The 27,482-nt window shown below is 53.4% G+C and overlaps 1 protein-coding gene across 1 annotated transcript; it reads right to left on the bottom strand.

The window, feature by feature from the left end:
• Positions 1-1,871: 1,871 nt before the first annotated feature.
• On the bottom strand, positions 1,872-26,474 carry ADAMTS8 (ADAM metallopeptidase with thrombospondin type 1 motif 8). The gene is made up of 9 exons (XM_030794561.1): positions 24,831-26,474; positions 16,358-16,597; positions 14,269-14,404; positions 13,508-13,675; positions 11,875-12,176; positions 8,452-8,635; positions 5,719-5,891; positions 5,412-5,587; positions 1,872-3,079 (listed from the first exon to the last, which is right to left on the bottom strand). Exons 1-9 carry the CDS (start codon positions 25,548-25,550, stop codon positions 2,509-2,511), a joined length of 2,670 nt encoding a protein of 889 aa, XP_030650421.1. The 5' UTR covers positions 25,551-26,474; the 3' UTR covers positions 1,872-2,508.
• Between the last annotated feature and the right edge of the window lie 1,008 nt (positions 26,475-27,482).

The raw sequence follows: 27,482 nt of genomic DNA, 5'->3' as shown, positions 1-27,482 counted from the left end.
TACTGTACCACCTTCGAAGTATTTCTGGCAGGTGCCTGGAGGATTCGGATTAATGACCAAATTACCTGCCGGGTCAGGCCCCCATTAGAAGACAATACCAGTTTCCATTAGGGGCACTAGCTGGAAAATACAATCTTTCAGCAGAGGAAACACAGTCTTCTTTCCTTCTCTGGGTTAACAGAGTGGTCGTGGTTGGCTGGGGCAGATAATGGTGTGGTCTTCCTCTGCAGATCTGTTTTCTGAGTCCCTGGGCTGCAGCTGTTGAATTTCCAGACACAAACAAGTATGCGTTCTGAGAGCCTCGCCGAGCCCACACAGCCGGGAGAGCCAAGCTGGATTCCATTCTGCTTTGCACATCAGCAGCTCTGCTGCCAGCTGAACTCCAGGGCAAAAGCTGTGCCTGGTAATGATGCTGGCAGCAGGGTTGGCACAGCTGGCCTGGCTTAGGCCGTTAAGGGGGACACACTTGGCCTTATTTGGGGGAGAGCGAGAAATGGAAGGCGATGAAGAGTTGTGGAAACATGTATCGGCCTCCACAAAACTGGTGCACAGCAGGGAAACAATCTGGTTTTGCTAGTCATCAACAACATGCCTGTGTGTGTGCCTGTTTATGCTTAGGTAAGCCCAGCCTCCCACTCGCTGAAAAGAGTAGGCAGACAAGAAGGAGTGACCAACTCTGTGTCAGCTGTCATCGTGTGGAGAGCAGCTAAGGGGAACAGTGGGGCTGGAATCCCATGACCTCACCTAGTGCCCCTACAGCATCCTGTCTGCCCATGGTGCCAGATACCTGAATGGGAGGACAAAGGGGGCACAGGTGGTGAAAAAAACCAAGACGCACATTTGGGTATTTTCTTTCTTTTGCTACAATATCATTTCTTGATGTCTGTTTCTTGTCACCCATTTGTGATCGGGGACTAAGTAAGTTCCCTCTGCACCAGACCAGGTGGAAGACTGAGCCAGAATCCCTCTGAACCACAGGAGAGATGAGCTATGGGGCAGAGTAGGGGCGAAGAGAATCTGGTGCCCCCAGCTAAACTCAAAGGAGGCAGGCAGCATGTAAGAGGGTGATGGGGCAGCTCACAGAGAGGAAGGGGATATTCTTTCTCAAGAATGACGAGCCCAAAGGCATCGCACAACAATTGTCATCTCCCAGCTGGACGTTTCCTGTGGCACAGGCATTCACAGTGTGCTTCCCAAACCAGCAGCCTCCATGTCAGTCACGAGGAACTTGTTAGAAATGCAGATTCTCAGGCCACCCCAACCATTAGATCAGAAACTCTGGGGATGGGGCCCCACAATCTGTGTTTTCTTTTCTTTCTTTCTTTCTTTTTTTTTTTTTGAGACAGGGTCTCACTCTGTCATCCAGGCTGGAGTGCAGTGGCACGAAAATGGCTCCTCGCAGTGTCAACCTCCTGGGCTCAAGTGCCCCTCCCACCTCAGCCTCCTGAGCAGCTGGGACTACAGGCCTGCACCACCACGACCGACTGATTTTGTTTTTTAATTTTCTGTAGAAACAGGGTCTCGCCATGTTGTCATGGCTGGTCTTGAACTCCTGGGCTCAAGCAATCCTCCTGCCTCGGCCTCCCAAAGTGCTGGAATGACAGGTGTGAGCCCCTGTGCCGGCTTCACAATCTGTTTTCACAGCCCTCTAGATGATCCCAGCGAAACCTTGGGAACCAGTGGTCTAGGTCATGCAAATGAAAGTTGCCCGAGTGAGCTGGATTCTGCAGGCCTGTGAGGACCCAGAGCAGGCAGGGAGCCAGCTGCCCAGCAGGAGTTCAAGATGAGCTGACCCAGTTTCAGCCTCCATCCCCGGGTTCTAGGTCCCTGCCTTTTCCAAAGAAACAATGAATCAGACCAGACCACTGCAATGGCATAAGATCACACTTTAGTTCAGAGACACATTTGCATAAATACTTGAAATGGATCCACCCCTGCAGGTGGCAGCCTGAGAACATGTGGCTCTGCACAACCCTGCGACGCTGCGGCCCTTTAGGTGATGGATTTTAACACTGAAGACAGTCGTTGTCATTCTTGAAGACAGCTTGGGGTCCAGCTTTGGAGCCTGCTTTGACATTCACCATTGACTCCCTGCCCCATGCCTCTCTTGTACTAATTTTTTCCCCTCTGAGGTAGATTATTTATCGGGGAAACCAGATAGAATTTTTTTTTTTTCATTTAAGTTTGCTAGTCCTTTGCAAACAGACTGACGCTGAGTGTCCTGTCTGAGTCAATAAGTGCACTTTTACCTTTTAACCTATGCCCTCTACTTGAACCCCAGCAAGGTCCAGTCCACTGGACAGTTGATGATAGGGTTTGCCGCCCCATCCCCTCTCCTCTTCCCCCTTAGGAATTTGTGCAGTACTGGAGAGGTTGCGGCAATGGGAGGCCTGGGTGGGCCATGCTGCCTTGATATGGCCAAGGGACCCAGTCACCACAGTGGAGACCCTCGTCTGTACCTCAGTACCCCACTTCCAGGAGCACAAGACTGGCCCCTGCCCCCCTGAATCACAGGGGGCACAGCTGGCTTTCACAGGGCTTGGCATCCTCGGGTTTCAGAGCCCTGTTGCAGGTGGCAGAGGCCTGGCCGGAGGGGTCCCTGCACTCTACAGTTCGCCTCTGCCAGCCGGCCCCGCAGGAGCTGGAGCACTCAGACCAGTCCCCCAGCACCCACTGTGCGTGGAGCAGCGGCTGGATGATGTTGGTGGTTGCTCTCTCTTTGCTGCTCTGCATGCTGAAGTCCACGTCATTAGGAACAAAGAAGGTGTATTTGACTTTTGGGGGGAAGACCTCGCCAGGGACTGTCAGGAGCTGCACTGTCAGAGGCTCTGGCAAGGGCCGGAAGCTCTGCAGGCGCTCCAGGGTGGCGATGGAGCCGCTGTACTTCAGGATGGTCCCCTTCACCAAGATGTCCTGCTCTATGGCAGAGATGGCCAGGTTGCCGTTGAGCAGGTACTGCCCATCAGCCGTCTTCAGCGCCAGGTAGTTCCCATCGTTCTGCACACCCGGGTGGCTCCGCTGCTTTACGTCAATATTAGTGGCACCAGCTGGGATGGTGACAATGTCATTGTAGCCGTAACTATGATAGAAACAGAAAGACACCCTTAGACCAGTGGCTGCCCAGCCCAGGTCATGATGATGCCTTGGAGACTGAAGTGGGCACCCCAGGTGGCAGACATGAAAAAAACCGAGCAACTAATTGAGCAAGTTGCCTCAAAGTTCTCAATAAATTAGCTGTTTAGGCAGACAGAAATGTCTTGTACATTGGGATTTTCAAGGGTTTTTGCTTCATCTGGCAACTCTATTTCAAAAGTGTGGTTGAGGAGTTGAGGTATGTGGGTGTTGAGAACAGCACAGAGAGGAGGAGAACTCAGAAGGATTTGGAAAGCTGCACTGGTGTAGCCAAACCTGGCACCTCTCAAATGAGATCTCAAATACCTCTAGTTCCTTGCACTGGTATACAACTTTGCTTGGCCACCTCCACACCCAGAGCTCAAACCCACATGGCAAAAACTGTTCCACACACCCCTTCCAGAACGTGAACAGGAGGGAAATTTCACACCACCTCTTTGAGTCAGTTGGCTCCTAGTATTTGATGAATATGGCCCTAGGGTGGGATCAGGGTGGGGTTGGGAGTTGGGGGTTCAAGCCTGCTTCTTTGAAGCCACCTTCTGGGAGTGCCCAGGCACCATGAGCACTGTGCTTCTGGAATGATAGGATGCTGTTTTGCGAAACTGTTTCCAGTCCATTATAGGCTTAGGGCTTTAGGTAGGATGAAGAAAGATTAGTTGTTTGTTCTTTTCTGGAAATCTGGGTTCCACAGGCTGGGGAGAAAGAGAGGCGAATGGTCAGGCGGGCTTTTTGCTCTTCTTACCGTATGTCCAGCTGGGGCTAGCTGCCTAGTCTCAGACTCTGAGAGTGTCCACAGGCCCATCTGTCTAAAGCCTGAGGGAAAGTGGCCAAGGGACCCAGTATCTGAATAGTGTCTGCTTCTCTTTTTCTATGTCTTTTGAGCTTAAATGTAAAAAGAGTTCCAAGGCAGGGCGCAGTGGCTCATACCCATAATCCCAGCACTTTGGGAGGCCAAGGCAGGCAGATCACTTGAGGCCAGGAGTTCAAGACCAGCCTGGCCAACATGATGAAACCCTGTCTCTACTAAAAATACAAAAATTAGCTGGGTGTGGTGGTGCACGCCTGTAATCCCAGCTACTTGGGAAGCTGAGGCAGGAGAATTGCTTGAACCTGGGAAGCAGAGGTTGCAGTGAGCCAAGATCATGCCACTGCACTCCAGCCTAGGCGACAGAGTGAGACTCTGTCTCAAAATAATAAAAATGAATTAAAAAAATGAAAACAGTCCCAAGTTGCCTGCTGTAGGCTGATTCTGTTCTATCAGACTGGTGAGATGAGAGATGTAGAGACAGATACACACACACACACACACACGCAGAATGGGGCAGGGTTTGTGAGCTTCACTAGGTAGAATACAATACAGTGAACACTTCTCAAAACCTCTGAGACCATGAGTGGGGGAAGTGGTTGGACAGGTGGATGCTCACATAACCCCTAGAAGGACACACTGATGTACTGGAGGCAGAGAGGCAGAGTGTGGCCCATATAAAACACCCGACCTTGCCCTTACTCTCCAGGAAGTACATGGAATGGGAGGCAAAAGTCATCCAGGACTTAGGAAAACTAGGTTCTCTTCTGGCTGTCATTAACTATCAGTGTGACCTTAGAAAAGTCATTTAATCTTTCTGTGCCTTAATTTCTTCCTCTGCAAAATGAAGAATAGTATTGGCCTTGCTCACCTCAAGGACTTATTTCACAAATCAAACGAGACCATGGAAATGAAAGCGCTTTGGAAAATCCTTGGAGTTTTATGAATGTGTGGCATTAGGATGAGAACAAAGTGTCTGGAGTTCTCAGATTCATGAAAGCCCTGAGGCTGCCAGGGCCCCTTTTTGGTAACCCCCTTCTCTGAAGATCCATCTGCAGAGAGGACAGGGTTTGCCGGGCTTAGGGTGAGACGTCCTTCCCAAAACCGGCCTGGGACAGCTGTTTTCTGGCAGAGGTCCAGGTTACTCAGTGTGGCTCGACTGACTCAGAGACGACAGCTCCCTATCCACATGGCCTCCAGCCCTCGCAAAAGTCACGGCTGCCCCGTGTTCTATCTTTTCTATGAGCTCGACACTGCCAAGTGCACATCCCATCTCAGGAAATCCTTAGGACGACTGTGAGATAGAGATACTGCTGACATTTTATAAAGAAACTGAAGCTCGGAGAGTTTAAATAACTTGCCCAACCCTCACAGCTATTAAGTAGCAGCCACAATTCAAATTTGGGCCTATCAGATTGCAAAGCCCATTATGCTCTTCTACCAAGCAAGGTACGGAGCTCCGGGGGAGACTCACCTGGTGGGGGTGAGGGACCCAGAGACCTTCCTGCAGGAGTTGCCTTTGCCCCCACACACCCCGCATTTGTCCAGCTTCCGAGGCGAGTCCACCACATGGTCACAGCCGGCCTTGACACACTGGCCACGGACACAGATGGCCAGTGTCTCTGGCCCACACAGGGTGCCATCAATCACCTGCAACGGGGAAAGGGAAGGTGAGAGAGGGCGTGTTGAGCCCAGAAGCAGCCTGCCGGGGGGTGGGGGTGTGGGGACAGGCGACCTTCCTCGCGGTCTCTGGATCATTTGAGTCCCAGGGTGATTCTCACCTTGGCCTCGAACACTTTGAACTCACTCCTCCCCCGGGCTCGGCAGAACAACTTGCAGCGGTCCCGGGGGGACACCCCAGCATACTTGGGGACCCACTGCAGGAGATTCCCGTCCAAGTCAGTGTAATTGTAGGCATTATACTTCTCACACTGCTGCTCCCTGAAGCTTTTCCCTAGAAAGAGGAAGAAACGGCATGCAGGTGACACCCAGGTGGAAGCAGGAGCACCAGGTGAAGCTTTGGCTCTGACACTTGCTTTGGAAAATGCTTCCATTCTGCACACACATGAGGGCTCTGATGCCTCCAGGAGGGTGAGTTTCCTAGTGGAGAAATCCTGAATTTACAGCACTTTTCTTCTTTCTTTTGGTTTTGAACTCAACCCAGGGACCCAGGGCCAGTGTCTTCTGGGCACAACATTCCTAGATGCATGTGTGATCCTTACTCAGAAGGGCAAGGAAAGGAGCCTCCAGCCTCACGCTGGGCTTTCTAGGATCAATGCCTTTTCCATCAGGGAAAGAGACTCATTGTACTTGGCAGGTGAATAAACTCAGGGAGCAACAGGGAACAATTCAGTAAGCTTGGAAGGCACAGAATGGCACATGGAGCTATATTCTCAGGACACTACTAATTGTGCAGTATCGATTTCCTCAGTGACACCGGGCATGAATCCAAAGACTCCTAAATCTACATGTCTATCTCTGATCTTGCCCCTACCCCCACATTCTGTAATGCTGGGTGTCTCTGCCGTTTGTATGTACTATGATTACCTCCAACGCAGCACGGCCAAGCTCCCCATGGTCCTTCCGCGAACTGTCTTGACTTTCATTTGCTGATCTTACCATGCTCAAGTCTGAGACTGGTATTCTGTTATCTCCCGAACATTTGAGCATCTCTATCTGCTATTTCCAAACTGTCACAAAGACCCACACTATATTCAGGACAATCTGTGATTTAAAACGATGGCATCCCACTCTCACCACCACAAGCCCAGGCCTGCTGGCTTCATGAGGACCTGTGCCTGCCTCCTCTCCATCCTGCCACGTGCCACTGCCAGACCAACCCATCTGAAGTTAGATGTGGGTTGCTTTCCACCCCCAAATCCTAAAATTAAAGCTGTTCTTCCTGCCAAGGTTCCCCGCCCAAACTGTGCATCTGAATGCCTGGGGAGACTTTGCCAAGGCAGATGCCACTCCACGCCTGAGACTCTGTGTCAGTGCAGCTGAGGGGGTCTGGGCTGTGTCTGCAGGAGCTTCCAGGTGACTTGATGGGACAGGTGGCACAGACAACCCCCAGATACTGTGTCAGCCTTCAAGGACCTCTGTGGTCTGGCCTTGACACAGTGGTGTGCTTTGTTTGATTCCACCTAACTGAATGAGGGCCCTTCTCAGACCTTTCCTCCACCCTGGCAGGTCCCCTCACACCTCACCCCATCTCAGTCCTCCAGAATCTGCTCAGTCCTAACTCCCTTCAAAGCTTCTGCTCACCCAGCCTTTCCTTTCTCCGAGCCCCTCACCAACCTAGGGTCTGTGACTCATCCATTGAAACGTAATGGCTGTGTTAAAGGGATTTGGGTCTCTAACTGGACGCAAGCTCCTTAAGGACAGAGACCATGCCTTTTACATTTTCACACATTTTTATAGTCCTAGACACACAAAGAGTACTAAAAAATATTCGACAGTAATGGCAGACTTCGGTGCATCTGAAATCATGACATCGCTTTTCGTCCACGCCTACCTTGCACCCTATATTTACTCCCTTCCTCCCCCTTTCCCAGCAACGTCTCTCCTCGTATGCCAGGCAAACTCTCACACAATTCCAGGGCAAAGTTTCTAGAGCCTCAAACCATTGTGGATCCTTCTTGTCTTGTGAAACCGCAAAGCCTACAGATTCTCCTGTGAGACATCAACCCAATGCCAGTGTCTTTTCCCGTGGCTGGATCTCTCCGAAGGCTCTGCCTGATTTTTCTTGCCTGCCAATCCTTCCTGGAGCTGCACACTGGGCAGTTGGATGGGATGGTGGGAAAAATCTGGTAATGATTTCCCTCTCACGAGTTTGCTGCTGCCTCTTTACTGCCTCTAAGTTAATGTTTGTGGTTTCCAGCAGGTACTGGGGATAGGAATATGCCAAGAGGAGGGAGAGGTAGTATTGCTTCCTGGGAAGATTCTGTCAAACAGTTGCCATGGCCCCAAGGGAAGATGGGCAACTCTACTCAGAAGGAATGTGCACAGGAATCAGATTCAGAAATCCTCCCTCGGCCCTGGGCTGAATTTTGGCTAGAAAGACCTTGGAGGTTTGGCTCTGACACTTGCTTTGGAAAATGCTTCCATTCTGCACACAGATGAGGGTTCCCATGCCTCCGGGACGACGAGTTTCCTAGACACCAGCCCCTCTGCAGAGGCTCCTCCCCAGTAAGTTTGGCTGGGGGCGATGTCCTCCTCTCCACATCTTGGAAGATGAGCGTAATTTCTCTCCTTGACTTTGCCAGGCTCTCTGAACACTATGAGAGCTGTCCCGGGTCCCTGAGAGCTGCCCCTGGGATTGGAACCTTGCAGAGCCCATTTAGGTGGAGATCACAGGCAAAACTCTATATCCCAGGAGACCCACTTTACTCCCCTCTGGGAGTGACTCTATATCCCGGGACACCCACTTTACTCCCACTTTACACATCCTCTGGGGAAGTGTCACAGCAATGACAGTAGCTGCTCTGGCAGGGGCAGCCCTGAGTGGTAATTACCGTCAGGGGGGCATTCCTCCGTGTGGCATGACTGGTACTTGGCTCTCCGACCCAGGCAGTATCTTCCTCCATTTTGAGGCTCGGGGTCCTTGCACTCACGGTGTGAAAACTGCACTCCTCCTCCACAGGTCCGAGAACATTCTCCCCAGGGTCCCCACGGCGCCCAGCCTCCATCTACCACGGGCTGCAACATACAATGGCACACTGAATGAGGAGCAAAGGCCGGGAGGCTTCAGTGTCTGTGCCACCGGGTGGCCAAAGCCCTGGCTTCCTCATCTAGTCCTTCTCATCTTGGTGCATGGAGCACCGTAAACTGCCTCAATCATTTGTTTAATGACTGTGTGGCCTGCACGGCTTTGTGAGCACAGAGACCGGGCTGGACTCATTCACTACTGACTCCCCAGTGTCTAAACCAGTGCCTTATGCTTAGTAAGGTGCTCAGTAGCCTATCTGCTGAATGAATGAATGACACTCTTCTATGGGAATAAGGTTGCATATAATGCAGTGGTTCTCCGTTGGGGCGAATTCTGCCCTCCAAGGGACATTTGGCAATGTCTGGAGATATTCTGGTGGCTACGGCTGTGGAGGGTGTACGTTACCACATCTAGTAGGTAGAGGCCAGGGATGCTGCTCAACATCCAGCAATGCACAGGCCCCGCAGTAACAATTATCCAGCCCCAAGTGTCCCTAGCGCCAAGGTAGAGGAACTCTGGTCTAAAGGAAGCATCCCTGGGAGGTGTTGCCGTCGTCTACCAGCCACTGGTTCCAGTGATAGGATAATGCCTGGGAAAGAAACAGAATTGCTTCTTCTTTTCTTTTTTTGACAGAGTTTTGCTCTGTTGCCAAGGCTGGAATGCAAAGGTGTGATCTCGGCTCACTGCAATCTCCGCCTCCTGGGTTCAAGCGATTCTTGTGCCTTGGCCTCCCGAACAGCTGGGATTACAGGCGCACACCTCCATGCCTGGCTAATTTTTGTATTTTTAGTAGAGACGGAGTTTCACCATGTTGGCCATGCTGGTCTTAAACTCCTGACCTCAAGTGATCAACCTGCCTCGGCCTCCCAAAGTACTGGGTTTGCAAGTGTGAGCCACCATGCCTGGCCCTGCTTCCCATTTTACAACTGACCTATGAGAACAAAGCTTTGCCCTTTGGAATGCTGTATGCCCAAAGGTTCATAGAGTATTCAAAATGAAAATAATTTTTTTAAAATTATAAAAGTAATGGTTGCTCATACAACAAATAAAAAAATGCAGAAAAGTGTAAAAAAGAAATTAACACTTCTTTAAAACACCACTACCCAGATAAAACCATTAACATGATTTTCACCAAATTTTTCATACGTTTGCTCGGAATATATCATCATAAAAATGCAATGCTTTTATTTTACAAAAGATATGATTCTACATATATATTCTTTCTCTCTTTCTCACTTTCTTTCTCTCTCTCTTTCTTTCTCACTTTCTTTCTTTCTTGAAAGTCTTGCTCTGTTGCCCAGGCCAGAGTGCAGTGGTGTGATCTTGGCTCACTGCAACTGCTGCCTCCTGGGTTCAAGTGATTCTCCTGTCTTGGCCTCTGGAGTAGCTGGGATTACAGCACCCGCCACCACACCTGGCTAATTGTTGTATTTTTAGTAGAGACAGGGTTTCACCATGTTGGTGAGGCTGGTCTCAAACTCCTGACCTCAGGTGATCCACCCACCTTGGCCTCCCAAAGTGCTGGGATTACAGCACCCGGCCTGATTCTATAAATATGTATTTTCTGATCTGACTTCTTAAAAATAGAGGCCACACATCATTCCATGATCATTTCATGTCAACCTCTCCCTGCACTTAGCTCGGCTGTGCTCTGGGGATTGGTGGCAGATCCCTCTCCACTCCCCTCAATAACATGTGAGGAGAATGAACAGGGTGAATGGGAGGTGGCTGAGGATCAGTCCGTGAATCCTGCACCAGCTCAGGCTTAGGACAAGAGTATGGAGCTTACCTGGTGCAGGCAGGCTCCCAAGGCTCAGTGCAAAAGACATGTACTGAGGAGTGCTCGGGCCACCCTGGCGATTCAGCGCTGGCGGGGACTGGGCTGTGAAACTCAGTGGATGCTGTTTCATAGTGATGGCTCCATGACTCACAGTAAGAGAAATGTGATCAGCCTCACAGTTTGGATGTATTAAGAGCAGGGCAAAGAAGTGAATCATTTAAAAACCCTCACTGGCACTGCCTTGGTTTTTCTTGTGAGTGTACTCTCTCCTGGGCCAAGTTTTTTTCTGCCTGGCCAGAGGCAGCTCTGAATCTGTCTCCCCTCCTCCTCTTTGAGTATGGAATTCCCACAACTGCTGTCATTCTCCCAACCTGTAATTATGCATTCAGTTAAGGCACGGGCAGGCTATGAATACTTTTCACTCAATTCTTGATGGAATTTATTCCACGCGTCTCTCTGTGTTCATGATGGAATTGACAGTGGCTCCAGTCTGTTGTGTGCCCACCTTCCTGTCTCCACACCTCTCACCAATCTGCATCTGCACCAGCCCTGAGTCAGCCCCAAAGCAGCTCCCTAATGTCTGGAGCCATGGCAGTGTCAACCCACTGACTGAGGGGATAGCCTTCACGGGCTCCTCACTGTGTGGATAAATATGCTTAGGTTTGTTTGTTAAAAGATGAGTGATTTTACCTAGAAGTCTTATGTTGCAGCCTGGCCTGAAGTTATTTTATTTTATTTATTTTTTTTGAGACGGAGTCTGGCTCTGTCACCCAGGCTGGAGTGCAGTGGCGCGATCTCGGCTCACTGCAACTTCCGCCTCCCGGATTCACGCCATTCTCCTGCCTCAGCCTCCCCAGTAGCTGGGACCACAGGCGCCTGCCATCACGCCTGGCTAATTTTTTGTATTTTTAGTAGAGACGGGGTTTCACCGTTTTAGCCAGGATGGTCTCGATCTCCTGACCTTGTGATCCACCCACCTCAGCCTCCCCAAGTGCTGGGATTACAGGCGTGAGCCACCGCGCCCGGCCTTCGAAGTTTCTTTTCTTTTTTTTTTTTTTTTTTGGAGACAGGGTCTCCCTCTGTTGCCCAGGCTAGAGCGCAGTGGCATGATCATGGTTCACGGCAGCCTCAAACTCCTGAGATCAAGTGATCTCCCTGCCTCAGCCTTCTGAGTAGCTGGGACTACAAGTGTGAGCCACCATGCCCGACTTATTTTTTGTTTTGTACAGACAGGATCTCACTATGTTGCCCAGGCTGGTCTCGGTTCAAGTGATCCTTCTGCCTCAGTTTCCCAAAGTGCTGGGATTCCAGTGTGAGCTGCTCTGCCTGGCTGTCTCTCGGTTCATGACTCTCAAGTGTGGTTTCCTCCCTGAGAACAGCCCTCAGTCCTCCCCGTTTCCTTTTGTCTCTCCTTTCTCCTCCCCGCTATCCTCAGGGGCTGTCCCTCACCTTGGGCCTCTCCACTTCCTCCTCAGGTAGACAGCTGCCTTCTGAGCAGAGGTGCCCAGGCCCGCATGGCGTGCCATCAGCCCAGGGCAGGCTGCCATTCTTCGTGTGGCACAGGGGCTCGGCCCCATCCGTGTGGCACCAAAGCTGGGCGCAGACGTCCTGAGCAGAGGTGTTGGGGCAGTGGCGGAAATCCGGCCCAAAGATCTGCCTGCACTGCTGGTCCAGCTGGTACAGGGCCATGCGGCCCGGGAGGCCTGTGGGGAGGGGCAGGGCCGCGGCAGGGGCGTCCAGGAGACAGTCTCCTGGGAAAAGAGGAAGCAGGGGTGTAAGAACGCATGCAGGGCTGCCACCCTCTCAGGGCTTCATGGCCTGCGATGGATGACACTGAAGGTCTAGGTGTCACGACTTCTTGACCTCCACCTAAAAGCTGTCACCACTCGATGATCTAGTGAGAGCATGCCTAATTTTTGACTATCAGTTGCAAACGCTTTTCAGGACCAACTTTCCTTTGCTGTCCTGAACATCTAGGAAGCATTGCCCCCGACATTCAGTGTGTACCCAGTGAATGCCAACTAACACAATATTCATCCACATCACAACCTAACCGTGCTCCTGAAAGCCACAGCACGCAAATGAAAACTAATGCTGTCTGGATAATCTTATCTTTGCATCATACATGTCCCTGCCTCCCTCAGTGAGAAGGATCTAGAATATTTCATTACTTTACCAAGAATTCCAACCACTTAAAATTGTTTTTTCTTTAATCCCCTCTTCTGAGAAGCAATTTTTTTTTTTTGAGACGAAGTCTAGCTCTGTTGCCCAGGCTGGAGTGCAGTGGCTCGATCTCAGCTCACTGCAACCTCCACCTCCCGGGTTCAAGTGATTCTTCTGCCTCAGCCTCCTGAGTAGCTGGGACTATAGGCGTGTGCTACCACACCCGGCTAATTTTTTGTATTTTTAGTAGAGATGGGGTTTCACCATGTTGGGCGGGCTGGTCTCAAACTCCTGAACTTGTGATCCACCTGCCTCGGCCTCCCAAAGTGCTGGGATTACAGGCGTAAGCCACTGCACCGGGCCTTTTTTTTTTTTTTTTTTAAAGAGATGGCGTCTCTTTCTGTCACCTAGACTGGAGTCAGTGGCGTGATCATGGCTTACTGGTAGCCTTGACCTCCTGGGCTCAAACGATCCTCCTGCCTCAGCCTCCCGAGTACCTGGGACCACAGATGCGCGTCCCACACCTGGCTCCAGTCCTTTGAACCAGCTCCCGGCCCTCTTGCTCTCACAGGATGCAGTCACTGCCTCCGTCACGCCTGACTGTTGTAGGTTCGTCTCTCCTCTGTGCTATGTGCTTCTATTCCTTCAAGAGCTGCTCAAACTCTCCACCTTTAGACAACCTTCTTGGATGACTTCCCCCTGCTTTGTGACTAATCTAAATTAGCCCAGAACTCGGCTGCTGGAAGATGGGGCCAGGAAGAGCAGACTTTGGGGGTGGTGTGAATGCCCCAGCGTGGGAGGCTGGCCGGGGACTCAGCTCTAAGGGCCCTGTGAGGAGGCACAGTTGGAGGGGTCCTTGCGCCAGCATCAGTGGAAGGAGGCCCACGGGGACAAGTAGGGCAGGGCCCCTAGTGCCTACCGTGCCCGCCGTCCAGGAGCTCCGTGAGGTACATGGCGCTGCAGGGGGACCAGGGCAGTGTCTGGTTCAGGTGGACGAACAGCGGCGCCATCATGTGGTGCTTGCCCATGGGCCCGAAGAGCCGGCTGCAGGGTTTGGAGTCGTCGTGGGGCATGCTGAGGACGTGCCCTGGGGAGAGAGGCCTGGTCCACTCTGCCCTGTCCTGCCTGAGGGCGCCCCACCCGGCCCAGCTAGGGACAGAGATGGAGCTCCTCAGGGGAGCAGCCACCCCCTCACTCTCCGAAGATTTCTGCGTAGAGCTTTCCCCTGCGCTTTGCTCTTCCAGGACGCGGTCTCAGATGACTGAGAAACACGGATACCCCTTTATTTTCCGCCTCAGCCCGTCCTAAATTTGGATCTAGCTCTATTATTTGCTCTCTTACATGACAGTCCCTGGACCATTGTTCTTCCCCCAGATCCCACGGCTTAGCTTGTGCACAGCTCCACGCCTCCACCCCAGCACGTGTCTGGTGTCCTGGCATTCGCCCCGTGACCTGTGATAATCGCGTGGGATGCTGCTTTTGTATTTTGGCCATGTGCTCGGGGTGGGAGTGGAGTTGTGTTCAGCACTGTCAAGCGCAGCATCTGTTTATATACAGTCACCCTGTCAAAATTAGGGGAGCTATTCCTAAGCGAGGGCGGCATATTCCTTCGGATCTGCGCAACCTTGGATCTGGAAGAGCAGTTCCCTCTGATGTGGGCTTCGGTGCAGCAAATCTTACCTAGTTCATGGGCCAGGGTGTGGGCCGCCTGGAGCCCCTCATCCTCGATCACGGAGCAGCTTTTGTTGGGGTCACAAATGGTCCCGATGTCTGCCACACCCAGGGTGTCACACAGCCCCTCCTGCCCACAGAAGTTCTGCTTGGCGGGGAGAGAGCAAGAGAGTGCATCAGTGTGCGTGTGGGGTGCGCTGCAGGCCTGCGGGGCCGGGGGTGGCCAGCGTGCACGTGGGAGTGGACCATTGAGCGTCCCATAACATGCTTGCTGGCCTGTGCATCACCTGCATTTATTGAGCTTTTAAATTAAATTAAATTAAATTTTTTTTTTGAGATGCAGTCTTGCTCTCTCATCCAGGCTGGAGTGCAGTGGCATGATCTCGGCTCACTGCATCCTCTACTTCCGGGGTTGGGGCAATTTTCCTACCTCAGCCTCCCAAGTAGTTAGGACTATAGGCGTGCACCACCACACCTGGCTAATTTTTGTATTTTTAGTAGAGACAGGGTTTCCCCATGTTATGCAGGCTGGTCTCGAACTCCTGATCTCAGACAATCCAGCTCCCTCCGCCTCCCAAAGTGCTGGGATTACAGGCGTGAGCCACCGCGCCCGGCCTAAATTAAATTTTAAAGACGAGGTCTGGCTGTGTTGCCCAGGCTGGAATGCAGTGGCTATTCACAGGAGTAATTGTAGCTCACTTAGCCCCAAACTCCTGGGCACAAGCGATACTCTCACCTCAGCCTCCCAAGTAGCTGGGACTACAGGCGCTTGCCATGTGCCCGGCCGACCTTTTCTAAGGAGGAGGACGCAACCGCAGGTTCAACGTGTCTGGATATCCCACCTAGTGGCCTCGCTTTATTGGTTCTTTTTGTGTTTACGGTCAAGCCAGTTCACCCGTCCCCCATCTTTCTAAACTGGAGAGTAACCTGTGAAATTTCCTTTTGTTAAAAAATAAAAACAGTCTGTAATCTCAGCATTTTGAGAGGCCGAGGCAGGTAGACTGCTGGAGTCCAGGAGCTGGAGACCAGGCTGGGCAATACAGTGAAACCCTGTCCCTACAAAAAGTAAAAAAAAAAAAAAAAAAAAAAATTAGCTGGGCAAGGTGGCTTGTGCTTGTGGTCCCAGCTACTCAGGAGGCTGAGGTGGGTGGATCGTTTGGACCTAGCAGGCAGAGGCTGCAGTGAGCTGCGATTGTGCCATTGCACTCTAGCCTGGGTGACAGAGCAAGATCTTGTCTCAAACCAAACCAAACAAAATTAAAAACCAAAAAGAATATAAAATACAAAGATGGATTTCTGAGTGACAAGATCGGGAAATCTCCGTCTGTCTTCACATCAGCCACTCACATAAGGGAGCCTGTTCTATGTTACAAGCTGGCTGCATCCTAGGGCTGGCTGGGACTTCAAAGGCTTTTTGTGGGGGACAGGGCAGCACAGTCATTCAGAACATGACTTTACAGCAGCATTGTCTTGGCTGGACTATGGGCGCTGCCGCGATGTGGCGAGAGAGCCGTGTGGCAACTCTGTGCCTCAGTTGTCTCTGTTACAAAATGGGGCTAACACCAGGACCTGCCCGGTGGGGCCCGCATGAGACTGAAGGAGCAGACAGGGCCTGTGAGACTGAAGGAGCAGACAGGGCCTGGCACACATCATCACTCTCTTGCTTTCAGCAGAAAGCTGTCTAAGTCATGCCGTGCAGGTGGGCAGCCCTCCTGCTGTGGGCAAATCTTGAGGGGACCCCCTGGCTACCTGCCCCTGTGTTTTATAACCACTGCAGCTAGAACTACTCTCTTCATTCCAAGCCCAGATCTCTCACTGGGCAGCTCGAGCCCATTTCTTCTTGTTATGTGTGACCTCAGGAGACAGCTGGTCACAAACTTTTGGAAGAGAGCCCTTACAAGATTCTTCTCTTTCCCTTGCAAATACCTCACACTTGTCCTCATGACCTCCTCCTCATCATTCTGGGCATGAGGCTCTGGTGTCCAGCTGGGGCCAGCAGGGAGACGTTTCCCATGTTTGGGCAGGCCTCGTGGTCCTCCCTTTGATCTGCCCATCCCGTCCCCCTTCCTCCCCAGGGCTTCCGGAGCCAGGCACGGACCTGTCTGGTGAGCAGGATGGCCGTGTCGTAGTGCTCCGGGTGGCGGTCGCTGGGCTGGTTGAAACGCCGCTGCCAGTTGCAGAAGTTACGCAGTGTAAGCCCCCCGTTGTCGGACACCTCTGGGCCCCATTTTTCATCTTCTACGATCAGCACTTTTACCACCATCAGGTTGATGGAATTCTTGATGCTGGGGTGCTTGTAGATTCGGGCTGCCACAGACATTAACGTCAGGATGTGGTTCTGTCAGGAAGGAGGAGACAAGAGGCAGAGTGAAGGGTTAAGTCTCAGGGCCCTTGGCCTGGCCCGTCCGCTGCCATCACCTCTTGTTATGGGGCTGAGCATCAGATTCTTACCAAAGCCTCACAACGCCCCCGAGGCCTCCGTGTTACTCCCTTCATTTTGCATGTGAGAAAACAGGCTCAAGAACCTGCACAAGCTCACAAAGCTGATGCATGAACAGCAGTCTTTGAACCCAGACCTGCCTTGCTCTGAACTTGTATGTCTAACATCCAGAACAGCTTCAGGGGATGGCCTAAATCCAAATTCATTAAAATCCAAAACCTTAAACTTATAGTGTGGCACAGGCCACATTTCAAGTGCATCAATACTTATATATGGCTTGTGGCTACTGTACTGGAATGTGCAGATAGAAAGTTCTACTGGACGGCATGGCTTCTTCTGCCTTAATCCTGACACTGTCTCCCTGCCAACCACCCCCACCCGTCCCCGGCCTCAGCCCAGAAGCCAAGTTCTGAGCACTCAAGGTTAGTAGAATTCCCTCTTAGAATCCAGCTGAACATTTTCCTGTTGTCTGTTGGGGTGACTCTACCCTTTGGGGTGGGGATTGTTAACACTGAAAACTTTGCTGTAATAATCACTCCTAACAACAGCTACTCTGCCACATTACCTCATTGAATTCTCACAATAACTCTGTAATTCCATTTCATGAATGAGGAAGGTCATGCAAATTAACTTGTCGAAGGTCACGCAGCTATTGAAAGCAGGAGGCCAGCCCAGGTGTGCCCGTCTCTGAGGTCCACCGTGCTCTCATTAGGTTTCCCAGGGCGTGGCTTCTTGGTGTCTGCCCGGACAGCCCCAAAGGGTTCATTCCCTCCTGACTGGGGCTTGAGAGGATCCCATGGGCCTAAGAGGACCCATGTGCTTAGGATCTCACAGCTCTGCCTTCCACCCGGGCTGGCCAACAGAGCAGACATCACTGCTTGGCCTCTGTCTTGTGCCTGGGCTGCTAACTGCTCCCCCACTGGATTCCAAGGCTTGGAGAGGAGGCCCGATGGGAACTCACTCTCCTGCCTCGGCGACCCCTTGAAGTGGCCCTCTTTGAGCATTTTGTGGAAGGGGAGACACAGAGGCAGAGGTGGGTGTTCCTTGAGCCTGGAGTGTGGTCAGCTGGGCAGCACCTGCTTGCCCTGCCTCTCCAATCCCTAGATTACCACCTCTCGGGAGCCCCTCTTCCTCTTCTCCTGTGGTCTGGAAGGTGGGAGTGGAAGGAGGAGGAAGGAAAGGGTAGAGAGGGACATTGCATCGGGTGAGGCCATGTGTGGGCGTTCCAGATGAATCCCATTATTTGTGAATGGGATCTGTCTGTTCACCTCGCAGGCAATGAGCCAGGTATTTTGTTAGCCCTACAAGCAGGGGTTGGCAGGTTACTTGGCGTGTCAAGCACTCCAGCAATGTTTAGGCTGATGTAAACATCTTATCAACAAGGCTGAAACTTGGCACTTGCTCCTGGAGTTGGATTCTGGAGGGAAAAAAAGCAATCCCATCATTATGCAACGGGGGGTGAGCGCTGAGGAATGGTGGCTTGCCCAGACGAACTCCTGGCCGGGTCTTTGCTGCTTCCAAGAGGCCAACAGTATCCTGATCTCTCTAAGAAGGACCAGGGTCTGATGGGCCAGGGACCAACCCCTGGAATTTCTTCTGAGGCAAACTGCAACCGTCATCACAAGATTTCTTCCCGTCGAGTCCCAGTTTCACAATCTCAAAATGGGGAAGATGAGGTCGTACAAGGAAGGTGTAAAGCTAAGGAACACCAGCTGCTAAGCTTCGGGGCCGAGACAGCTCAGCACCAGGAGCTAAAGACAGGAGGTTGGGGCAAGTCTGTGTGCCCACGTTGAGCAGATCGGAGGGAGGCTGAGAGAGAGATGAGGCAGTGCTCACGTCCTCAGTGAAGACCGGAGGAAGGTGAGTGTTAACCCCTGATCCTCATGCAGGATAAACTGCTGCTTGAAGATCAGGGCAAGACAGCATAAGGAGCTTGCTGGCCCTAAGGTTCCCGGGGAGCTTCCTTCTCTGCAGCTTGGGATGCTCATATCATTGTCTTCTCCGGACAGTGCACAGCTGTCAGGCAGGGCCGGCTTCACAGCCATTTAGCTTCAAGGGGTGGGCTGGACTCGAGGACATCTGAAGGTCCTTCTGGCCGCTGTCTCAGAAGATACTTTTCATTTTCAAGAAGGCTAGGAGGGTTCTGTGGTCTAGTGTTCCCTTCAAAATCCCAGATCCCGATCCCACTGATCTCTCCTTATCTCTTGTTCTACTGAGTTTTTGGTTTTCCCCTCCCAGTCCGCTCTTCTGAGAAATGACCACAGGAATGCCTTATATATGCGGTGCGTCTCACAGTTCCCTAGGGAGAAGGACCACTGAGCCTGGGTGAGGTGGGTGACCTCGCGGCTGTGAGCCTCTGATTCTCCCCCAATCCCCTGGGCCCAGAGGACAGGCTTGACTGAGAGTCCCATGGGGATCAGGCCTGCTGCGGCTGCTCAAGGAGGAAGTCAGATGGCTTGCTCCACCACCTGGCACCGATTTACACCTCCCTGCTCCCCACATCGGTGCAGGCTGCATGTGAAGAATGTGAACGGGGTCCTGGCCCCCCTGAGGAGCAGAGGCATCAGCACAGCAGCCACCCCCAAACCACGGCAGGTAGGTGGGAGCCCACGGTCAGCCCAGCCGGGGCGGTCAAACAACCTGCTCTTGAATGACTTGGGGATCCCATACTCTTCACTTTTGTTAGGGAGAGGCACCACTTTTTAGGGAGTCTGCTCCTGCATGAGTGACCCCAGGACCTGGAGTAGAGATGAACATCAGGCCAGTCAGGGTGGCTCATGTCTGTAACCCCAGCACTTTGGAAGGCCAAGGTGGGAGAATCACTTGAGACCAGCCTGGGAAACATAGTGAGATCCTGTCTCTATTAAAAAAAATAATGAATTAAAAAAAAAATAACAACACCCTGGCCAGTTGGGTGGGCCAGAGCCCCTTTTGGTTCTTTGAGATACGAACAAGGAGATTCCTTCCTCAGAGCTCCCGTGGTAGCCGAAGCCAGCTGCGGTGGGTGATAGGGACAGGCCGGCCTCCTCCCGCCCCGAGATCATCATTACACCCAGCCGGTTTGCGCTTCACCTGAGGCTCCACTGCTTTCCCTCGAGGCGCGCCCGGTGGGAGGCCAGGGGAGGAAAAGTGGCCCCGGGAAGCTCTTGCATTCCTATCTGACATCTGTAGGGCCTGAGACTGAGCTGGGGGTGTGGAGATGGAGAAGCAAAGCGAGAGGAAAGAAGTGAGAGGAGAAAAGAGAGCAACCTGCATCATATGCTTCATCTCCTCTTGTTCTCCAAACAGCAAAGGGCAATGTCGCCTCTTCAAAGCATACACTTACGCTGAACTAAAGTCAGCCTTCACCACTGAGCATGGGCAAGCTGAAAGAGAAGGTTCCTCTGCCATGTGGAATAGCAAAGCTGAAACAGCGGTGGCCGGCACTCTGATGGCATGGGCCAGCCCATCCTCCTCACTCTAACAAATGCTTTCCATCACCGAAGGCAACTGTAGTAATAGCCACACCTTGCTGAGTATGTCGTCTGAACCAGGCACCAGGTCAGGTGCATTCCATATTTTGTTACATCCTCAAGACAAGGCTAGGACGTTGGTCTAACTGCTCCTACCTGAAATAATCGAGGCACAGAGAAATAGGTGACTTGCTCAAGGACACTACACTATTTCTATTTCATTCCAAAGTCTACGTTCTTAGTCTCTGCACTAACTGCCACCCATCTTTGCTGCTGTAAGGAAAACTGCAGCCTAGCCAAAGCACAAGGCTTGCAAGCAGCAAGTCCACCTGTCATTGCCTGTGCACACCCCACCTCCTGGGGGATGGGGAAGGGGCGATCTTTGGACACTGAGACATTTTCTTTGGGAAATACTCCGTATCTTTGATCATTCTGACTGCAGCAGACATAAGGGATGGAAAAGATGCATTCTTTTGCCAATGGGAAGGACATCACGCACATATAACTCTTGTCTTTCTCCCTGGTAGCCACAGAGCAGGGCGGGGGGACATGAATCTGTTTCTGTTGTCATCCAAACCAGGGCACCCTTGAGAGGGAAAGACAGTAGTATTAATAATTATGCCAGAACAGGCAGAAACTGGGACGCTGCTGGACAACCTAGGCTGCATGCCCACTTCAGTATCTAGTGTCTTGTGGAAGACATTCCCCCCAGAGCATGCAGGTAAGGGGGCATGGAGATGGCTGTGACAGCCGTCCCTGAAGTCAGTCCCCAGAATCTGACCCCCTGCGAGTGTTCTGCTGGCCTTTGGGAAGATGAGTGCCACTTTTCGGACCCTCTCTGCTAAGAAGAGTACTCAAAAACTCTGCCCACTGCAGAAGCACTGGCGAGACAGGCATCCCAGGCTGGCGAGAGTGGGCACTGCCATGCTGCCCCTCACTCCGTCTTGCCCCGGGTTCACACAGGAGACAGTGAGGAGCAGCTGGATGTAGACGGAGCTAATGGAGTCTTCCCAGGTGGCCCTCCTTTCAGAAAGGCCCCTCTGCCTGAGCTCCTTAACTCCGAAACCAGATAAGAAGGTGGGAGACAGGGCCCCCTTTTGTCAGGGGATTAAATGAACTTAATTGACAGACTTCTGGAAAACTTCATTGTCGCTTAACAAAGTGAGGCCAGCCTTGGCAGTCGTGCATTCTTTCCTCAGCCTCCACGGGGGTTTCTTTGCGGGATAGGGCCTCACAGGGGGCCTGGACGGCTTTGAACTGCTGGATTTAAGGACCCACTCCCGCAACATAAGCAAGTATCAGAGGGTCGACAGAGCCACAGACCCTAGTCCTGAGAAAGAGGCCGCCTGGTGGGATAACTGCACAGGATTCAGCGTTGGGAGACTTGGGCTGCAGGCCCAGCCCTGCCACTTACTGCTCCTGTTCAGTGCTGTCTGATCCTGAGGAAGCCACATGTCCTCTGTGAGCTGTGCAGTCTCCCTCTGCCCCCCTCACTGGCATTTTCATGGAGGCGATGTGTGTACAACCACGCTGTGAATTGAACATGCTCAGAGAGTGGCTAAACCCTCCAGAAGACCGGCTCATCATGAAGAAACCACACAGGTGCGTAGACCGGGATTGATCACCTAGTCCAGGTGTCTCGCTTCACAGATGAGGAACTCTAAGCCCTAGAGAGGTAAAGGCTCTGCTCATCCCCACACACACCTGATTACCGAGAGTAATCACCCCAGAGTGCCTTCCCTCTGTGTGAATGAGGTCTCCACATAAAGGACTGGATTCCATTTGCAGGAGGTGGGTGTGAGCAGCCAAGGTCTTGAGGCGCGGGGACTTGATTTTCATTCTCTCAGCTGGGCTCATGGACCTGTTTTCGGAAGCGCAGGGGACTGAGCTGAGACAGTCACGCCTGTCCTGCAGCATCTCCGAGGCTGGTCAGCTCATTGTAGCGGAGGGGCCCGAGGATGGTCCTGGACACAGCTGTACCTCAGCCCCTCCCCCACCCACCACGGTGGCAGCAGGAGCGCAGGTGGGATGGGACATGAGACCCAGGGTGGAGGTGGTGGGGCCGGTCTCCCTGAGGGAAGACTTTCCTTCCAGGTGAGACGCAGAATTCAACCCCCTAGGGAGGGGAAGTCGGCCTTCAGAGGTGCCCGATGCCTGTTTTGCTGCGCTCTTCTGGTCCAGATGGGCTGGCTGGGTGTGCAGGTACCAATGTGCAGCTGGGAAAGGTCCAGAAATGCGTGTTTGTGGGGGATGGGGAGCAGGGCAGGTAGGAGCCAGATCACCCAGTCAGGAGTCTCATGAGGATGGCAATGACCAGGTGGCTCCGACACAGAGAAAGCCGAATTGTCTGGGGCAGCAAACCCGGACTTCAAGCTGAAGGGAACAAAATCAGGTGCAAACCCCAGCAGAGTCTCCTGCTTCAGCAGCCCGGGCATCCTGGGGTCGGGCCTCAGAGCATGTCTGCCTCTAGATAGCTAGATGTCTGGAGATGCGGGTATGTCCCTGAGGCAAATACTCAGTTATCTCCAGCGTCCAGGTGATCAGCTGAGAGACAGACAGCCTGGCCCTAAAGGCTGAAAAACGGACTTTCTCTGCTGGCACAGAGTTCTCGTTGGCTTTCCTATGTTTTGGTTCTCAGGCAGATGTCAGAATCTGTTCCACGTGTGGGGGTAGGGGGCACAGCACCCCCGCTCTGGGTTTGCAATGGGTGCATCTTAGCTTCTTTCTTTTTTTTAGACGGAATCTTGCTCTGTCACCCAGGCTGGAGTGCAGTGGTGCGGTCTCAGCTCACTGCAAGCTCTGCCTCCTGGGTTGACGCCATTCTCCTGCCTCAGCCTCCCAAGTAGCTGGGACTACAGGCGCCCACCACCACGCCTGGCTATTTTTTTTTGTATTTTTAGTAGAGACGGGGTTTCACCGTGTTAGCCAGGATGGTCTGGATCTCCTGACCTCATGATCCGCCCCCCTCGGCCTCCTAAAGTGCTGGGATTACAGGCGTGAGCCACCGTGCCCGGCCATCTTAGCTTCTTTCTGGTGGAGCCCCCTAGGAGCCACCCTAAAGAGATGGGAGAAGTCCTCTTCTCACCCCTCTCCTGCCACTCTCTAGTACTTGCTTAAAGAAAGGAGTCAGAGGAGAGGGCTGGTGCCCTCACGGCTCCCTGCTCTCAGGGCAGGCAGGGAAACAGGTATTAAATCAGCGTGACCCAAAGCTGCTCTGCCCTGCTTCTGAGGAAGCAAATACCACAAGGGCTTGCAGGGGTGCCTCCCTGGGGTGTAGTCAGCACCTGTAGTAGCCAGAGGAGCAGCCACGTGGACTCTCACCCACAGCACTTCCCATCCTATGCATCTGTTTCTCCCTGGGTCTTTCCTACCCTGCCTTTCCCAGTGATAGAGGGTGGGAAAGATGGGGTGAGAAACAGAAGGCTGATCGCCTCCTTGTCTGGACTACTCTGCACAGGCAAAGCCTATGCCCTTGGGGCCCCCAGCAGTAGGGCACAGGCTGAGCCTAGTATTGGGTCCCGGCCAAGGCTGCCATCACCACAAAGTGTCAGCTCAGCTGCCGCATTGCCAGGATCCCTGTTTCAGGGAACTATGACGTCTAGGCAGGTCAGTTCTTCCTTCCCTGGCACATCTCTTGTTCTGTGCTCCCTAGGGGCAAAGAGTACCCCTCTCCTGGAACCCTTACCCTCTTTTCCTCCTGGAAAAGCCTTCACCTGGTCTTTAGGGGAGAAATTGGGGTTTAGGGCGACACAGACACCTCCTGCTGAGTCAGCAGCATCTTTGCATCTAGTTAGAAACGGTCTGGTTAGGCAGCCAGCCCCTGGACTCCGCTTTTCTCCCCTGTTTAGGTAAGACCTGTGTCTGGGCTAAGGGCAGCTGGGTGGACCAACTGTGGGTCTGGCTTTACTAGAGACATTCACCCAAACAGCCCGTCCCAGCCCCTGCGCCCCTCGCGTTTCCACCAAAGCTTCAGTTCCCGGGCTGAGCCCCCAGGCAGAAGTTCTCTGCCCCTCCCTCTTGTGCTGGCTGCTGGCACTGCCAAGTTCTGCCGGGGCTGAGTGCCAGGTTGGCAAGGTAGTCCATGCCCCATTGATCACAACCAGCTGGCTGCACAGAAGTTGGGCAGCCCCTCTCCAGGTTCAGCTCCTTTCAAACAATGTCTTTTGCTTATGGCGACCTCCATACACAAGGGCATCAGACAGCCATCTCTTTCCATCCCATCTGCCTTTCCCTGGAGGCTCTCAGATCTGGAGGCGGTAGAGGGCTGAGGGGTGGGAGTGGGAGCTATTCCGAAACGCTCAATTTTCGTCTCTGCTGGGAGAGGCAGGTGCCGGGGAATGCGTTGATACTCACTTTCGGGTCAGTGTGCCACGTGCCGCGGGAGATTCGGATGAGAGGGATGGGCGTCGGCAGCCCCACTCTAAACTGGAAGGGACCTGGGGGTTGGGGGCGCAGGGAGCCAGGGTGGCAGAAGTTCAGAAAAGAGTTACTGCTCTTTCTCAGAAAGGAGAGAATCTCGTTTGGGGTCAGGCTGGAGAAGATGAGTGGGGAGGGTTTTTTTTTTTTTTTTTTTTTTTTTTTTTTTTACTCAGAGGGATTGGAAGGGGAGATTTTAGAGACGCTGGGAGGCGTCTGGGGGGCCTCCGGGCACGGCGGCTGGAGGAGGCTCTCAGTCCTACCTGCAGGTCGGCCCCATAGAAGGCAGCCATGGACGCATCGGCCACCAGCAGCGTCTCCACGAAGCGCGCCTCAGACACAAACCGCTTGGTCCTGCTCGTGGCCCCCAGCGGCGGTGGGAGCTCGCTAGCGCCTTCTGCCTCCTCTTCTTGGCTCTCCTCCTCGCTGTCCTCCTCGTTGTCTCCTCTCTCCTGCCTCTGACCCTCTCCCGTCTCCACCTCCCACTCGGGTCCTCGCGGGAGGGGGCGGGCTCCGGCGGGACCCCAGCGCTGCAGGCGGTGCGGCTCACCCAGGGAGCCCCCGGCGCCCTGCGGCTGGATGGTGAACTCCTCGCCGTCCAGCAGGAAGGAGCCGCTCAGCCCGCGGCACAGGCTAACCGCCGCCAGCGACTCGGGCTCCCCATTCACGGTGCCGGAGAAGAAGCAGCCGCGCAGCCCCCGCTCGCCCCCGCTCGCCCGGCCCGAGCCCCCGAGGCGCTCGATCTTGAACTCCGGCGCCAGGAAGCTGTCGTCGGGCGCCAGGCGCAGCACGAAGCCCTTGCCGAAGGCGGACAGGTGGAGCGCGAGCTCGCCCGCGCTGCCGGGCAACCGCGTGGGCACCACCAGCTCCGAGGCCTGCCCCCCAGCTGCGGGCCGGGCCGGGGCGCCGCGGGCCAGCGGTAGCAGCAGCAGCAGCAGCAGCAGGAGCGGAGGCCACCGGGGGGCGGCGGGGGCGGGGAGCATGGGGGCTGCGGCGGTGACTGCGCGCAGGAGAGGGAAGAAGCCCGCCCGGCGCGGGCAGGTGCTGGCGGCCCGAGCGCGGCCCGGCCGCTCTCTCCAGGAAAAGCGGAATCAATCAGATGCAAGGCCGACTCGGCCCGCGGGGCCCGGCGGCGGGAGCGCTCCCCCGGCGGCCCCTCTGGCTGGCGCAGCCCGCTCCTCCCGCGCCGCCGCCGCCCCCGAGCCCAGCGCGAGCAGCTGGCCCCGGCCCGCGTGCGCCCGTCCTCCGCCCCTGCCCGCGCCAGCCCCGCGCAGCCGCCTCCTGCCTCCTCCCCGCCCCGGGAAGCACCGAGTGGGCTGCCGAGCCCTTCTTATTTATACTTCCTTCCCGGCTTGACATAAGAGGTTTATTTTTGATCTCTCACTATTCCCGTTTCCCCTCCCCTGGGATCAGAGAGAGAAACTGAAAAGAGGGGGAGAGAGCGGAGAAAAAAATTGGGATGAAATGCAAAACCAATCAGGCAGCGAGACCCGTCCGCCACCCGCCCCGCTGAAGTGTCAACTACAACTTCTTTCCTTTCCCTTTACGCGCGGACCCACGTTAACCCCTACCATGCTGGACTGACCCTTTAGAAAGAGTCCTGGGGAGACCCCAACCGCTTCCTCCTCTGCGGCCAAGAGGCCAGGATGCATCCTCCGAAGAGGCTTGTGCAGGGTCTCAGCGACCCTGTTCAGATCCCTGCAGAGTCCGACTGCAGAGCGGGACACTGCTGGGATCCCTGCAGATCCCTCCGGAGATCCGACTGTGTGGGGAGAAGGTTCCAGAGCTTTTTCATTGTAAAGCACAACAGAGAGAGGGGGAAAAGGTCATGCTAAAATCATGTCCTCCTCTAATCACTGCTGCACAGCCTTCCTAACTTTCACTCCAAACTGAAGATCGGGAAAACAAAAAACAAAAAACAACCCACTTGGTTAACCCTAAGAGGGACTCTCACTGTCATGTTAGAGGGCAGGTGGGGCAGAGGCCAGCACAGTGGTAAGTTACCGGTGGTGAGGTTGGAAGTTAGCATTTCCCTAAGAGGGAAACAGACCTCCAGTCCTTGAAAACAGTCTTCTCTTCTGGATACTGCTAGTTGCCTGGGACTTCAAGTAAGGTGGCAGGCCCTTTCACTGCATTGCCCACAGCCCCAGGTACAAATGTGTATGAGGTGAATTCATTCTGTCCCATGTCACCACTGCCCCCTAGGGAAGGGGGTAGTACTCAGGAAGAGAGGGAAGACATGGTCTCAAGACCACAAAACTGCATCCCAACCCAGTCTCAATGACACAGGTCTGGATTGGGTGGAGGGTCCTGTTATCTACCTGCGAACTCTAGACTCACCCACCAACTGTGCCTTTCTTTGAGTTGTCAATGTGGGTGATGCATTAGGAAGCGCTGGGATCAGGGCCTTTAAATCCTTTGCCAATTCACTGCCTCCAGATACCCAGCTCTGTGCTTATGCTGGGATGTTGGCAGTCGAGGTCATCACTAATTCTTTTCAGCCCATCTGACCCCTTTCTGTAGCTGTGGTGGTTCAGCATGCATCTGAGACTCTCAGGGCTTGTTACCTCCAAAGAGGAGGCTCTTGCCCAGGGGAGAGTGCTGCCAAATTCCCTCTAAGTATCCCCCCTCTCTTTGCTTTCTCAGAAACAGAGGGACAGCTGTGAATTAGATGAAAGGATGAACTTCCCAACCTGGCATGGTGCAGAACCTCCTTTCCTGAATAATTTATAGGATAGGAATAACTTGGGTCTAGAATGTTTTGGGGGAAACACTTCTAGAGGCAGGAGAATGGAAAGAATGGTCTCTTCAACCCTTTTCTCAAAACAAGCAAAACACTTCGTTCTAGCACAGTGTACAGTGCTTGGGACATCCTGTACAGTGCTTGGGACAGTCTGACCTGGGCAAGCAATGAA

This window comes from Nomascus leucogenys, chromosome 15, assembly GCF_006542625.1.
Source record: "Nomascus leucogenys isolate Asia chromosome 15, Asia_NLE_v1, whole genome shotgun sequence".
In the NCBI taxonomy this organism is placed as follows: domain Eukaryota; kingdom Metazoa; phylum Chordata; class Mammalia; order Primates; family Hylobatidae; genus Nomascus; species Nomascus leucogenys.
Note: the sequence above shows the minus strand (reverse complement) of the source record. Positions and strands in the feature narration are given on the sequence as shown.

Bases quoted from the DNA above. Each gene is read 5' to 3' on its own strand.
- ADAMTS8 (XM_030794561.1), bottom strand. From the start codon at position 25,550: ATGCTCCCCGCCCCCGCCGCCCCCCGGTGGCCTCCGCTCCTGCTGCTG. The intron at 16,598-24,830 runs GTAGGACTGAGA...CCTTCCTGACAG, and splicing joins TCTATGGGGCCGACCTGCAG to AACCACATCCTGACGTTAAT. The intron at 14,405-16,357 runs GTCCGTGCCTGG...CCCGCCAAGCAG, and splicing joins CCATCCTGCTCACCAGACAG to AACTTCTGTGGGCAGGAGGG.